The sequence below is a fragment of the Loxodonta africana genome, chromosome 3 (genome assembly GCF_030014295.1).
Source record: "Loxodonta africana isolate mLoxAfr1 chromosome 3, mLoxAfr1.hap2, whole genome shotgun sequence".
Classification (NCBI taxonomy): domain Eukaryota; kingdom Metazoa; phylum Chordata; class Mammalia; order Proboscidea; family Elephantidae; genus Loxodonta; species Loxodonta africana.
In genome coordinates, this window is record NC_087344.1 from 164,838,245 (window position 1) to 164,853,912 (window position 15,668).

Sequence of the window (15,668 nt, forward strand, 5' to 3'; positions counted from 1 at the left end):
CAGTTTACTCACACTGGGTCTGCTTCCCTGCATTGCAACCATTTGAGGCTCCTCAGAAGTGCTGTCCCTGCTTGTACCCATCTGTATTGTCTCCTGACCATCAGGCAGTCAGCTGATGTTTATCACTGAGCTTCAGCAGTTATTCTCACAATAAAGTGAAGAATTTAACTATTTGTCGTGTATATTTGACTCATTTACGTGACCTACCTGGCGAGTGTCAGCATTTGAGCTTGAGAGCCCCGGTGGCTCAGTGGTTAAGAGCTCGGCTGCTAACCAAAAGTCCAGCAGTTAAATCTACCAGCCACTCCTTGGAAACCATATGGGGTGGTTCTACTCTCTCCTATGGGGTCACTATGAGTTGGAATCAACTTCACAGCAACAGGTTTTGTTTCGTTTTTAAAACCCTATTGGGTAACCATTTTGGAGTCCCTAATTACGACTACCATTCATTGAGTCCTTATTACAAGCAAAGCACCAACAAAACAAAACAAACCCACTGTCGTCGTTAAGTCAATTCCAACTAATAGAGACCCTATAGGACAGAGTAGAACTGCCCCATAGAATTTCCAAGGAGCGCCTGGCGGATTTGAACTGCCGACCTCTTGGTTAGCAGCTGTAGCACTTAACCACTACGCCACCAAGCAAAGGACATTACAAACAAATAAATAAATAAGAGCTGTTATCTCATTTTACAAATGTGGAAACTGAAGTTTAAAGAGGCTAAGTAACTCATCCAAGATGATACAACTTCTAAGTGGAGACACTGGGATTCAAACCTTGCCTCCTTGAGTCCAACCTGGGGCTTTTAAACTGTATTTTACACTGCTTCCCTAACCAAAGGAAACCCTGGTGGCGTAGTCCTTGAAGACTCTATGGGGCAGTTCTACTCTGTCCTATAGGGTCGCTATGAGTCGGAATCGAATCGAGGGCACTGGGTTTGGGGTTTGGGTCCCTAACCCATAGTCTTATAACAGGAGAATAACTGCTACTATGCAGTGTTTTTCCCCTATACTCTGCCCACGGGGGGTAGACCACCAGGGTGAGGGAAGGCTCAGGAACACTGCCCTGCCCTGGACATGGCCCATGGTGGACACCCAGCCCATGCCAGTGTTGGTCCAGAGCTGGTGCTGTGTAAACTCTGAGAGCTACAGCTGTGCTGGAGAGGGAAGATGAGAGGTGCTGGAATCACTGTGACTCTGAGGCAGCAGTTCATAAATTACCAACTCTGGCACTGGTATGTGTGTGTGTGTGTGCGCGCATGTGTACGTGTGTGCGTGTGTGTGTGTAGGGCTGGGCTGTACATGAGGAAGCTCATATAAAGGGGTTCAAACTCTGGCCTTACAGCTGTCAGACCTTCGAGATGGGGAGGCTGCTGCTGTGGGTTGGTGAGTGTGACAGGACCCACCCCTCACGGTATCCAGTAGGTACCAGGCTTCATGAGTTTGCCATCTCTCTGGTGGCTGAAAGAGCAGCATGGGACTCAGGGGGCCTGGATTAGGTAGGGGTAGGATGGGACACCACCACCTGTCTGTCAGTTTATCATACTGTGGTGGCTTGCATGTTTCTATGATGCAGAAGCATTTAAGTACCAGCAGCGTCACCCATAGTGGACAGGTTTCAGCGGATCTTCCAGATTAAGACAGACTAGGAAGAAAGGCCTGGAGATCTACTTCTGAAAATTAGCCTCTGAAAGCCCTATGGATCACAATAGAAAATTGTTCAATATAGTGCTAGAAGATGAGCCCCCCAGGTTGCAAGGCGTTCAGAATATATAGTGGCTGCAACAATGGACTTGAGCATTCTAATGATCAAGAAGATGACACAGGATTGGACAATATTTCAGTCTGTTGTACATGGGGTCACCATAAGTTGGAGCCAACTTGATGGCAACTAACAACAACAGAATGGGACATAGTGAAGGAGGTGCCCAGGGAGGAATGATCAGTGCAGTGGCTCTCAAACTTGATTGTATAAAATTTTTAAAAAATTGATGCCTGGGTCCTACCTCAGATCAATTAAAGCAGAATCTCTGGCGGAGGACCCAGGATATTTAAAGTACAGCCAAGGATGAGAGTCACTGGTTTAAATCTTTTGCTAGGACTTTTTAAAAAACATCATTGTCCCTGTGGAAAGTATGTGTGTGTGCATTAGAGTGAAATTAGAGTGCATTAGAGTGGTGTTTATTAGAGTGAAAAAGAACTTAAATAGATCTGGCTTCACCTACCCAACTTCAGAGAAGAGAGAATGGGTGAATGGCATGTTCCGCCATTTGTGCTTCTGCCCCTGGATGGCATGCTGAGTGGGTGGCGCACTGGCTGACTGGGGTGGGCGCTGGGGCGTGTCACTCTGGGCGTTTGTGTGTCTTTGAGAGTCATTCCTTCCTTTGTTTCTTGCAGGGTTGGCTCTTGTGCTGCAACACCACAATGGTAAGGAAACTGTGTTCTCTCCAGAGCCAGGGAGATTCTCCGGCTAAGAGGTTCTCCTTGTCGAGTGTCCCACCATGCCCTGGCTCCTTGGTCAGGGGTAATTGGTACCATTCATTTCAGCAGAGGATGTTGAGCCCCTTGCTGTTTGTCAGCCACTCACTGTGTGCCAGGATCCAGACTTGACAATCAGGATTTCATAAAGCATTCCTTTCCCCCAGGACCTCAGCAGTGGTGGAGGGCCCGGACCTCAGGGCAGTTTTGGCGAGTGTGGGGGAAGGAGTTACAGTGGCCTGGGCTCTTGGACTGGTGTCCACTCTTCTCTGTGGAAGCTGAGTGCCCCCCCTTCCTTGGTCTCTGCCAGCTAATGTGTGCTCTCCCTGGCCAGGTGCTGCCCATAAGCTGGTGTGTTATTTTACCAACTGGGCATATAGTCGACCAGACGCTGCCTCGATCTTGCCCCAGGACCTGGACTCCTTTCTCTGCACCCACCTGATATTTGCATTTGCCTCAGTGAAGAACAACCGGATTGTTGCGAAAAATGTCCAGGATGAGAATATTCTCTACCCAGAGTTCAACAAGCTCAGGGAGAGGTCTATTCCTATTGGGTGTGGGGGCCATATTTTCAGATATTATAGATTAAGTCGATTTTTCTAATTCTCTCCCACTTCCCTCTGATTCTTCCGATTCTAACCTCCTCTTCACAGAGATATCTGAAGCCTCCTCCCCCACTTCAGACCTCCCTGTGGACAAGCAGCCTGAGTGCTTTTCTTGCCTCCTTGTGTTGTCCCTGCTGTAGCCTCTGCCTCAACATCCTCTCTCTTCTCTGCCTGGCAGCCCCAAAACTCACCCTTTAAGCCCCTCCTTCCTCCTTCCACCTTCATCCCCTTTCCTTCCCCTACCTCCCATCTTCCCTATGTCCCCACTGTTCCCTAAACGAGTGAAGGGAAAGAAATGATGGCTGCAGCTGCTCACTGGCATAAGGACCCAGTTCACCAACCCTCTGTCCCACATTGTAGGAACAGGAAGCTGAAAACACTGCTGTCTGTTGGGGGATGGGACTTTGGCACACCAAGGTGAGAGTTTTCTATTGCCATATTCTGTCTGAGGAGTTGAGGGGTGATGGCAGAAGGGAGGGTGGAGCAGGTGGGCTGGAAGTGAGGACTGGGAGAAGGAGCCTGGTTGGCTGTGGGGACAGCAAAACTAGTGCAGACACTTCCCCAGCCTGGCCCTGGCTTCTAGGGCCTCTTCACCTCTTCTCCATGGGAATAGGGGATTGGGGATAGGAAGCCGGGAAGTTCTAGCAGAGAGGGTGGAGGAGGAGGGGGCTGGGACAAAATGGGCACTCATAATTGGCCGTCGGACCCTTCCTAAGAGGCAAGGGTTTTGTCTCAGAGTGGGAGAAAGGTTTGTATGGGACAAGAAGTATAAACCCCAAACCTCACAGGGCCTGGGTCTACTCATTTTGTAAATGGAGTCAAAGGACTGCATTGGATGCTAAGCTTGGTGCACTGGCACATACGTAGTAAATGCACAACATGTGGTAAAAAACCATTGCTGTTGAATTGATTCTGACTCATAGCAACCCTATAGGACAGAGTAGAACTGCCCCATAGAGTTTCCAAGGAGCAGCTGGTGGATTCGAACTGCCAGCCTTTTAGTTAGCAGCCATAGCTTGCAGTAGTAGCTCCTAACCACTGCTGCCCTTATTAGCGCTTTATCCTCCACTGGCAATGTGGAGATTACAAAAAGCCTTTCCATTTCCTGTCCCCTATTTTCTGGCTGAGGCCTGGGGTAGAGGCCAGTGCCAAACTTCTTGCCTAAGGGAAATGAGATGGAAACCTGGTGGCAGGGGAATATGTGAGGGATGCACCTTGTATAAGTCTTCCAGTGACAATGGAGGAAGGATTTGGGGAGTGTTGTTGGTTTTTAGGTAATATCTAAGGACTCCTGATGGCTCAGTGGTTAAGTGCTTGGCTGCTAACCAAAAGGTCAGCGATTCGAACACCTGGCCCCTCAGCAGGAAAAAAGATCTGGGGAAGATTACAGCCTAGGAAACCCTATGGGGCAGCTCTACTCTGTCATACAGGGTCATTATGAGTCTGAATCGACTGGACAGGGCACAACAATACCAGGTGATAACTGGCTTTGCCCAGCCCTAAGCTTCACCTCTCCCATGGTGGCCGCTTTTTGAACACGGTTTGCTAGATGCTGGGCTAGGTGCTTTACACACATTATCTTATGAATACTCAGAGGAAGCTCACAAGTAGTTGTTTGTATCCCAAACTTGTTAGAAAAAGAAAGCAAAAGTCAGAAGTCTGCAGGAACTTACCAAATCGCACTTAGCTATCACTTAGAGATCACCCAATGCGGAAGTAGCAAACCGACAAAGCAACTCAGGCCCGACTAATTCTATAATTTTAGAATGACTCTGAAATTATGCTTTTAGTAATTTTCTAATCATTGCATGCAGATCTAGCTCAGAATTGCTTAAAATTCCGCTCCAGTAAGTTAGAATTTTTTTTTTCCCAGTTGTATTCTCTACTACAGAAGAAAAAATAAACTAAAACAGGAAAAAAAAAAAAAATCAAGCAAGCAAATGAACAAAAGAAGAGGGACTGGAGCCCCTCGTTAGAGCATGGGCCTCTCATGCCATGTTCTGCAGCCTAGGCCCAGATTAGATCATAGATCTTTCTGGAAGTTCTGGCCCTTGGCCCATGTTCTCTCCCCTAATCCAGTCAGGGAAAGACTGTCAGTGGTAGGACAGGTTTTAGGAATGGAGTATTTACCCAAAAAGAAGCAGGTGGAGAAAGGCCAAGTGCCTTATAAGTGGTTGAACCATGTTTTTGGTGGTAGAGCTGGACTAAGCCAGGTCTCCCAACCTCGGCCATGCTTTTTGTCTTGTACCTGCTGTTCCCTGTGCGTTTGGCCAGAGACAGGACATGGTTTTCATTTCTCTCTGTTGCCTGAATTCCCCATTCCTGGGGATCTAGCCATTGGTGCTTCTGCCTGGCAAGCCCCAACTCACACTTTAAGTCCTTCTCTCATCCCCTACACATACCTTAATGAGAATTTGAGAGGTTTTTAGTGTTTAAAGACCCCTCTTTCTTTCCTTCAGCCACATCCTCCATGCCACCAACAAGCCACAAACCTGGAGGCCTTGTAGGAGGTTGCCATCCTTGTACGGGGCTGTGATCCTGCAGGTGGTGCTCCCTGCCTCATCCCTTGGCCTCCCTGCAGGTTCACCGCTATGTTGTCCACACCTGCCAGGTGTGAAAAGTTTATTGATTCAGTTATATCCCTCCTGAGGACATATAATTTCGATGGTCTCGACCTTTTCTTCTTGTACCCTGGACAAAGAGGCAGCCCCATGCATGACCGGTGGAATTTTGTCTTCTTAATTGAAGTAAGGCTAGTATGGCAGCTCCAGAATCCAGAAATGGTCTAGTTTTATCATATCTGGGCTCACAGCAAAGGAGAAGCATAAGGCTGGGGATAGGGTAGGGGCAGGAGAGAGGTGACAGAATGTCCTTTTACTGCCGTCACCTTAGAGGTGTTGGGCAAAAGAGCTCTGAGCACGTGTCCTATGGTCGCTGCTTTCTCTGCATCGGAGTCTTGGTCCAATCGTCTAGCCTAAGTGATGCCTCTCTGTGCAGCCTCCTGGACTCCCCCAGGCAGTGTCAGTCTAAATTCTGTGCTTCTGAGCCTGCTTGTTGTTGTTATTAGCTGCCATGGGGTTGGCTCTGGCTCATGGTGACCCCATGCACAACGGGATCAGACCATTGTGATCCACAGGGTACTCATTGGCTGCTTTTTGGAAGTAGATGTCCAGGCCTTTCCTCCTAGTCCGTTTTAGTCTGGAAGCTCTGCTGAAACCTGTTCAACATCATAGCAAATGGCGAGCCTCCACTGACAGACGGGCGGTGGCTGTGCACAAGATGCATTGGTGGGGAATCTGACCCAGGTCTCCTGCATGGAAGGTGAGAATTCTACCACTGAACCACCACTGCCTGCCCTAATCCTCTTTTAAATCACTTTGGGCCATGTTTGCTTCCCTCATGAGCCTGTGTCAGGACCTGTGGCAGACTCACCTTTATATCCCAGAACTTGGCTCAAGGGGCTCAGGATGATAATGCCAGTCTGCCAGTCTCTGTGCCTCTCTCTCTTTCTCTGACTCTGTTTCACCTGATTCTCTGTGTTTGTCTTCCTCTCCTTTTAGGAGCTCGTGTTTGCCTTCAAAAAGGAGGCAACCAACAACCTGCACCCAAAGCTGCTGCTCTCTGCTGCTGTCTCTGGGGTCCCAGATATCATCCAAACATCTTATGATGTCCGTCTTCTAGGAAGGTGAGTGGATGTTGCCTTGGTGAGGCAAGATGTTGACAGGAAGGAGGCATCTCAACAGCTTGAGCCCAGAGCTGCCCAAGCTTTGTCCCCGAGCTCCCCATATGCCTGCCTGGGTATAAATGTAAGTTTGCGGGGTGGATCAAAGAGCATGGATGAGGACAAGGATTAACTCCATTATACACTGGGGCTTTCTTTAGAGGACCAGAGGGAGATGATATAGTACTCCCCCTCCCCCAACATCATCATCAGGGAAGTCTTCTGTGTAATCCATTGCTGGGTGTCACAAGGACGGAACCCCATGGGCCTGGCCACTGCCTTCCTAGATGACAGTTATGGGCAGATTCTGTGCAGCAGGTGGCTGCCATCAGAGGGATACATGAATTAACAACCACTGACACAAAACCAAAAATTGGAATGCATAGTCAGATCAGACCCAGTTTCCAGAGCACAGGTCTCCATGCAAAAACGACAAAGCCAGACAGAGAATGGCTCATAAATCTTTCTGGGCATGCTGGCTCTGGGCTAATTTTCTTGAACCTCAGGAATCAAGTAGTTACAAATGAGAAAACTGTTGGGGATGTAGAACAAAAGAGAGGTAGGGCTGTTGCTGTGTGAGATGGCCCTAGGGGAGCCGTCAATATGGGAGGAGAAGGGCACAGAGGTCGTTCCTGCTGGTCTTGAAGGTAGGTGGGATTGATGGAGCCCTGCCTTCACCCAGCCAGGTGATCTCAGGAAAATTAATGAACCTATCTGGGTTTCAATTTCCTCTTTAAAGTACAGACAGTTATAGCACGTACCTCATAGGACATTTGCCAGATTTGAATCAAATGAGATAATCAGTTTAAACTCTTATTCCCAGTAAGTGCTCAGTTACACCTGAAAGTTAACAAAGCAAAGAGCCCTGGTTAATAGCTCGGCTGCTAACTGAAAAGTTGGTGGTTTGAACCCACACAGCAGCTCCACAGGAGAAAGACCTGGCGATCTGCTTCCCAAAAGATTATAGCCAAGAAAACCCTCTCGAGCAGTTTTATGCTGTCTCATGGGGTTGCTATTAGTCAAAATTGACTCAACGGCACCCAGCAACAACAGCAATTAAGAAAGCTTTCCGAAGGAGGTGGGTTTCAGTGGCTGTTTGAATGGTGGAGCTGAACCCCTTTCACTGGTACATGGGACTCAGTATTCCAGTTGACAGGGCTATTCTCTACTCTTACTACATTGCTAATTTCCTATCATTCTTTGAATGTGGTTCAACTATTTTGTCTTTTTTGGCACTTTCCCTGACTCACCAAAGCAGAATGATGCTCACGTGGCTCTGGACTTGCACAACGTATGCAGATCTCTGCTAGTACCTGTATCAGGCTTATTTGTATTTGTTTTCTTGTGTGACCTTGGCCTAGGCTGTGAGTGCCATGGATACTATCAGGAAGCATAGGTTCTGATACACAACTGTCCCTAACCAGCAGTTTGTGCCAGCGGCGCATTTCAGGTGTAGGCACAGCTTTTAGCAGGCCCCAAAGGCAGAAAGGGGAGGGAAGTCTGAGTGGCCAATGCACAGCTAGGTAGTACTGTGATGATCTCCTCATCCTGTCCCCTACAGATGCCTGGATTTCATCAACATCTTGTCTTATGACTTCCATGGTTCCTGGGAGAAGTTCACAGGACACAACAGCCCCCTGTTCTCTCAACCTAGAGACCCCAGGTCATTGGTAAGAAAAGGAAAGATCTCAAATGGCCCAGATATCTGCCCCTAATCCCAGGCCATCAGTTTATAATACCAAGGAGGGGTTTGTGTTCTTCCTATATGCAGGCATATGCCATGGATTACTGGCGAAAGCTTGGGGCACCCTCAGAGAAGCTCATCATGGGGTTACCCACCTATGGGCGTACCTTTCGCCTCCTCAAAGCTTCTGAGACTTGGTTGGGGGCCAGGGCTACAGGACCAGCATCTCCAGGGAAGTACACCAAGCAAGCTGGCTTCTTGGCTTATTTTGAGGTGATGATAAGAGGGATGTCTTCCCAAGGGCAAGGATGGGCCAAGAGCAAGGGTGAGGGCTAGAGACAGGGCAAAAGGCAGTTTCCTGGGCCAAGGGAAGCCTACTATCTGGGATATTTCCTTTTTCTTTAAGAGAATTATTTGAGTTCTTTGTGAGGGATAAGGGGCTGGATGGAGTGTGATTGAAAGGGGACAGATATTTCATCCCTTGAAAGGATCAAATCTGGCTTACTATTATGGGCTAATCAAAATGCATGAATAGTTGCAATATATGTAATTTCAAACATATACAAAAGTATCACCGTATTCCCACCACCAAGCTTCAATGATTAACAACTCATTACCAATCTTATTTCATCTCATCTCCCCTGCTCCCTTCCTCCCCACTACTACATTCGTTTGAAGCAATTCCAAGACATCCTCTACTATAGCTTCTTTCTCCTCTATTCCAATTCCACCCCCTTAATCCCCATCTCAGAAAAGCTTGCTGTTGAGTGGAGGAAGGGAATATAAAACAGAACAGAAGACAGTAAGAGGCACAAGACTGTTTCAGGTGGCTGAAGAGAGATGGAAAATTCTATGGGGCTGCTCGATTCTGAGCAGAGCTTTGAAGCCCAGGAAGGAGTCTGATGGGCAGAAATGACAGGATGGGATGGACTTGCAAGGTAGAGGGGACAGCAGGGGCAAAAACACAAGGTATTTAGGGGATCCCAAATGGAAAGCTATAGTCTTACTTAGACTGCAGGGGAGTATGTGACGAATGTCTTCCCAGTCTCTGTTCTGTCCTAGATGGATGGGGATGTTTTTCTGCTAATGCAAAGAAGTGTGGTTATGAGTGATGGAAGAGTTGAAATATACCTTCTCACTTACTACCTCATTATCTGATATTTTGCATTTATGACAATAGTAAAAAATCTACTATCCAACTATTTTTGCACATTAACAACATACATCTGACAGTAATGAAGGCGGAGGTGTGAGGCAAGGGTAACGCTGGCTTTGATAGTTAAGGTTACGTGTCACCTTCGCTGAGCCATGATTCTCAGTGGTTTGGCAGTTATGTAATGATGTACTTTGGCACTTACGTGGTGATGTAGTCATCCTCCATTTTCACATAGCACTGATTTCACATAATGATCTGGTCTTTGGAACCTAACCATATTGATAAGTGAAGAGAGGGTGTAATCTTCTTCTTCTTTTTTTTTTTTTTTAATTTTTATTGTGCTTTAAGTGAAAGTTTACAGAGCAAATTAGTTTCCCATTCAATAGTTTGTACATAAAGTGTTCCATGACGTTGATTGCATTCCCCACAATGTCTCAGCATTTCCACCCTGGGTTCCCTGTTTCCTCTCGTCTGCCTTCTCATCTTTGCTTTTGGACAAATGTTTGTCCTTTTGATTTCATATAATTGATTGTTCTAAGAAACATGTTCCTTTTGGATGTTATTGTTTATTTTATGGGCCTGTCTATTGTTTGGCTGAAAAGTGGTCTCCAGGAATGGCTTCAGTTCCAGGTCAGAAGGGTGTCTTTGGGCCACAGTTTCAGGAGTTCCTCCAGTCTCTGTCAGACCAATAAGTCTGGTCTTTTTTGTGAATATGATTTTTTGTTCTATATTTTTCTCCCACTCTGTCCAGAACTCTCTGTTGTGATCCTAGTCAGAGTGGTCAGTAGTGGTAAGAGGGTGCAATGTTCTTGAAGGATATTATGGGTCAAAGAGATTTTTATAGGCAGAATCTTCAAAGCACCAAAACAAATGACTTAAACATTAACTTCTGCAGTGCAACTTCAGCACCTCTACTTGTTCGTACCATCCAGCATCGTTTTTAGCACAATGCTGGGCACAAGTAGACACTCAAATGTTCAATTGATTGTGAGAACCTAGTCCCTGCCTTCGAGACCTGTAAGTGTATTAGAGATTCAAAAGCTAACTGAAAGCTACCTGTATGGGGCAGTTTGTGCTGAGATCTAATGAACAGAGAAGAGACTTACTTATGAAAACACTTTGAAAAAAAATACAGGTTTGGTAAAGGGTCAGGTATGTTATTGTTAGTAGTTTTGTGTTGGTATTATTTACCAAAGCTGGCTTAGTTTCTTAAGAATGTCACCCACTCCTGTGTTCTCTCCCCTTTTCTATCATGGACATTAGAGGAAGGAATGTGTAATTTTAGGAATTTATTCAGAGTAGCAGGGTCACTGAGTGACTTCTCTACTCCCTCTTTGGTCTACCTTCTTCTCACTCCCTGGTGAGGGATTCTTGGACTCTTTCTCCCTGGGAAAGGAACAAGTGTACCTGCTGGTGCTTCTCTTCATGACATTTGATGGAACTAACCTTGTGATCCTTCTGGCAGATTTGCTCCTTTGTCCGGAGAGCAAGGAAGCACTGGATTGAAGATGAGTTTGTCCCATATGCATACAAGGGGAAGAAGTGGGTTGGCTATGATGATGCTGCCAGCTTCAGTTACAAAGTGAGACCCTGGTTCTTTCTTGCACAGCATATAGTTTACCTTTTACTTCCATAGGTCCTTGGTCTGTATAATATGCGTGTGTGTGTGTGTGCACGTGTGTGTATTGGATAGAGGGCAAATAGGTGAGGATGATTAGACCAGATGAGTTTCAGACACACCTAAATTTTAGTTTTACCTACAGTTTCATAATTCTGTCTAGTCCAGCCCACTTATTTTGAAGGGAAAGAATCTAGGTGTTGAGGGGAGAAGTGACTTCTCTCAGTTCACATAGCTTTTGATGACAGTCTCTTCTCTTCCTTTTGGATCAGAAGGTTTCATAACAGGTAAATACCAATGTAAGGCAAAACATGCTAAGCACTCAATGGATGCTGCTGATATGTGGCAAAGGCTGGGGTAGTCAGAGAAGGCTTCCTGAGGGAGGTGAGCAGGACGAGATGGTGACCTAGAAAAGGGCTAAGTGTGTGTGGAAAGCTCGTTTTGGATTACAGAAAAATTTGGGTGGAGCAGAGACTTTTTATAAAGTGTAACTCAAGGCAGTAGAGGAAAATATGGACCAATTTATGGAAGGACTTGAATGTGTTAGAGGTGTTTGGTCTTCATCAAGATGCTATTCTTGTTCTCTCTCTCTCTTTTTTTTCCCCCTATCAGTAACAAACAGTCTGTTCTCTAATCCAGAGGAGTGTGTGTGTGCGTGTGTGTGTATACATATAGCATATATATGTATGTATGTGGTATATGTGTATTAGAGTTCCTGGGCGGTCAAATGGTTAAGGTACTTGGCTGCTAACTGAAAGGTTAGAGGTTCAAGTCCACCTTGGCACCTTGGAAAAAAAGCCTCAAGAGCTACTTTAGAAAAATCAACCATTGAAAACCCTATGGAGCACAGTTCTACTCTGATACACGTGGAGCTGCAGCTGGTACTGGCATATGTATACATGCGTTTCTGGCAGGCTAACTTGTTAGCTTGTAAGTTGTGTAAAATCTTCACAGTTTCAGACTAAACCATAACTGGGCTCCTCCTTCCTCTTATTTTATTTACATTTTGGGGGAAAGTAAACCCCAGAAAAGGGCCAAATGACTTGCTCAAGTCATATGGCTGTTTTTATAAGATGGAGTCTCTTTCCCATCAGCCTTGAGAGAAAACACTGGATTTGAGTCTAAACTGCTGTGTTGTTGTATCTGAGTTTTTAAAAATCATGGATAAAAACTTCCATTTTCTCACTCATGAAAAGGGTACAGTATTATCTATGAGATGAGATATGTAGAAGTGCTTTTTAAATAAGAAATCAATATCCACACTTTAGTATGATCGATAATGGTGATTAGCTGGGGAGCCTAGAGAGGTAATATCTAACATTTATTGAACCTTTAGTATATGTCAGGCACTGATCCAAATATTTTTCATATAGGCATTACTTTGATTCAGAAATGTTGGAAATGTTATTATCCCTCTTTTACAGATGAGACAACTAAGACACAGAGGGGTCATGTAACTTTTTCAGGGTCCCAGAGCTAATAGTGGTAGAGGTTGGATTCATATCCAGGCTACACTTCTAATCACCCTGCTATATTGCATTCTGAAGGTCCATCTATGCTTTTAGCCATTGTACTCAGCCCGGAGGCTGGTCAGTACAGCAGGTTGATTGGTTGCTTCTTTTATAGGCAATGTTCATAAAGAAAGAGCATTTTGGGGGGGCCATGGTATGGACATTGGACCTGGATGACGTCAAGGGCACTTTCTGTGGCAATGGCCCTTTCCCCCTTGTCCACATATTGAAGAATCTCCTGGTGAAGGAAGGTAAGTAGCTACAATTTAGAATCTGGGTTTGGAAGTTGGGTAATTAGACACTGTCTTAGTTATCTAGTGCTGCTGTAACAGAAATACCACAAGGAATGGCTTTAACAAACAGAAATTTATTTTCTCACAGTTTAGAAGGTTGGAAGTCTAAATTCAGAGCGCTGGCCCTAGGGGAAGGCTTCCTCTGTTGGCTCTAGAGGAAGGTCCGTGTCTCTTTGAGCCTCTGCTGCAGGGTGATCTTCCTGCAGCTTGACATCTCTCTTCTCCATCTTGCTGCTTGTTTAATCTCTTCTGTATTTCAACAGATTGACTCAAGACACACCCTACATTAATCCTTCTTCATTAGCATAACAAAGACAAATTATTTCCAAATGGGATTATAACCACAGACATAACCCAAAAAGAACTAAACCTACTGCTGCTGAGTTGATTCTGACTTTTAGCAACCCTATAGCACAGAGTAGAACTGCCCCATAGGGTTTCCAAGGAGGGGCTGGTGGATTCAAACTGCTGACCTTTTGGTTAGCAGCCAAGCTCTTAAACACTGTGCCACTAGATTAGGAATTATAACACATAATTTTGTGGGACACAATTCAATCTATAACAGGCACTGAGGAGAGGAAGGCTTGTTCTGCTAGGTTTAAAAACAGAGTTCCCACCTTTTTGGTGAGGTAACATGACATTGAGGGAAAAGAATAAGTTTTGATGTCAGGCCAATCTGTTTTTAAATCTTGGTTTGGATATTTGCTCCTCATTGACTTCTCTGAGCTTAATTTTCCCTGTCTGTAAAATGGGAATAATTCATTAGTGTAAGAATTAAATGAGATATGGAATGAAAACTGTGCTGGCTCATAGTTAGCACTCAATATATGTTAATTTATTTCTCAGTCTCTTCACCCTGTTTTCACAGGGCAGGGACCAGAAAAAAAGAAGTAGGTTTCTTTTTAAAGCTCTTTTTGGTATAGAGGTTTTCTTGGCAGTTAAGAAATGGAACTTGGCACGCTAGAGCTGAAACAACCTTATAGGTGGTTTTTAATCTTCATTTTATAGATAAGGAGATTGGGAGTCAGAAAGGTCAAGTCTAAGTCAAACAGCTAGTCAGGGGTGGAGATGGGACTCCAATCCAATTCTTTAAAACATCCTGTCCAGAGCAGTCTCATTGCCCTTGGCTTTGCTCCTGGTGCCTCTTACAACGTAGGGGCTCCAGAGGTTTCTCCTTGAGGATTCAACAAGTAATTAGACCTTGGGAGCAAGGTTTTGCAGAAGGTGCAGAGAGGCCAAGGTGAGGACTTAAGCATAGAGAACAGGCAAGCTCCCAGAAAAGTAGAAAATCCACTGAGTGCCTATGGGTGCCCGGGACCATATTAACCTGGTGGGTGGGCAGGGGAGCATGGCTTCTATGTGGTGGGATTTCATCTATGCCCTCAAGTGGGAGTATTATGAAATTGTCCAATTCTGGATTTTGGGAGCAGCAGTATCAGCCCTGGAGTGATTCTAGCCCTGCCAATAATTCGTAGTATTGGAAGAAAGAAGTGAGTCATCCTTTCTGATGATTTTCTTTAGAGTTCAGCTCAATGCTTTTATCACAATCGTGATTCTCATCTTTTATAGGTTCTTCAATAGCTGACCTTGAAAGTAGGCTGTGACCAAGGCATTCATCATTCACTTTGATATTTTTCCCCCAGGAGAAGAGGCAATGACCACTGAGAGCAGCGGAAAGTATGAAAATACGTTTACAGTCCCCAGAGATGAGACTGTGACCCCTGGAATGGAAACTATGACCCTTGGAAAGCACAATGCAACTCTGAAAAAGACCATGACCTCTGTGGATCATTCTACTGTGACCCCTGCAGAGATGACCATGACCCCTGTGGGTCATCTGACTGTGGCCCCTGGAGAGATGACAATGTCCCCTGTCGATCATCAGTCTGTGTCTTCTGGAGAGATGATTATGACCCCTATGCATCATCTGACTGCTGAAGGAAAGACTATTACCCCTGTGAATCTTCAGACTGAGACCACTGGAGAGATGACTATGACACTGAGAAGGAAGTCTGTGGTCCCTGAAAAGGTGACTGTCCCCTCCAGAAGGATGACAATCACCTCTGCTGGGCAGGGGGGAGAATTTGACTTCTGAGGTGAGCATTGACTGCTTGATGGGTGACTTTGGTCTTTAGAGGGTAGCTAAAAGCAGAATGCTGTCCTCTGGCCCTGCCATACAGCTCCCAGAAAATTCTCCCCTTGCTTTTGACAGCCTCTTTGTTTCCATGGATGGAAGCTATTCCTTTGTCAATTCAAACGACACTTCCAGCAATTCTTCCCTTCCTAAAAAAAGAAAACCCAGGAAGCTCTGCTGTGAATCAAGGATCCCAGGCTCTGATGGTGACAGAGGCAGGGGAAGCACTTGTATTTTCTTCTAGGTGACCTGACAGAAGTCTCCTGTGCCCTCCAGTCACAAACCATTCATGGAACAAAGCAGGTGCCAAAGCCACTGTGGGTCAATCTTATCTGTCAAATAACTGGCAACATAAAATTCATCTGCATTTTCTGAGGTTCTTTTCTTGAAATCACAACTGCAATCTAATTGTCAGCTTCCCCCCTTCAAGATCACCTCCCCCTACTGATATTTTTGGGAAGAGAGAGTT

The 15,668-nt window shown here is 45.6% G+C and overlaps 1 protein-coding gene across 1 annotated transcript; it reads left to right on the top strand.

Annotated features, from left to right (window-relative positions):
* The first annotated feature begins 1,360 nt into the window (after positions 1-1,360).
* OVGP1 (oviductal glycoprotein 1) lies at positions 1,361-15,447 on the top strand. The gene is given in 13 exon segments (XM_023547523.2): positions 1,361-1,385; positions 2,761-3,033; positions 3,370-3,499; positions 5,664-5,829; positions 6,643-6,767; positions 8,365-8,473; positions 8,575-8,760; positions 11,109-11,225; positions 12,888-13,023; positions 14,587-14,658; positions 14,661-15,135; positions 15,137-15,320; positions 15,322-15,447. Coding segments are annotated over 13 exon segments (2,124 nt in total).
* The last annotated feature ends 221 nt before the right edge of the window (positions 15,448-15,668 follow it).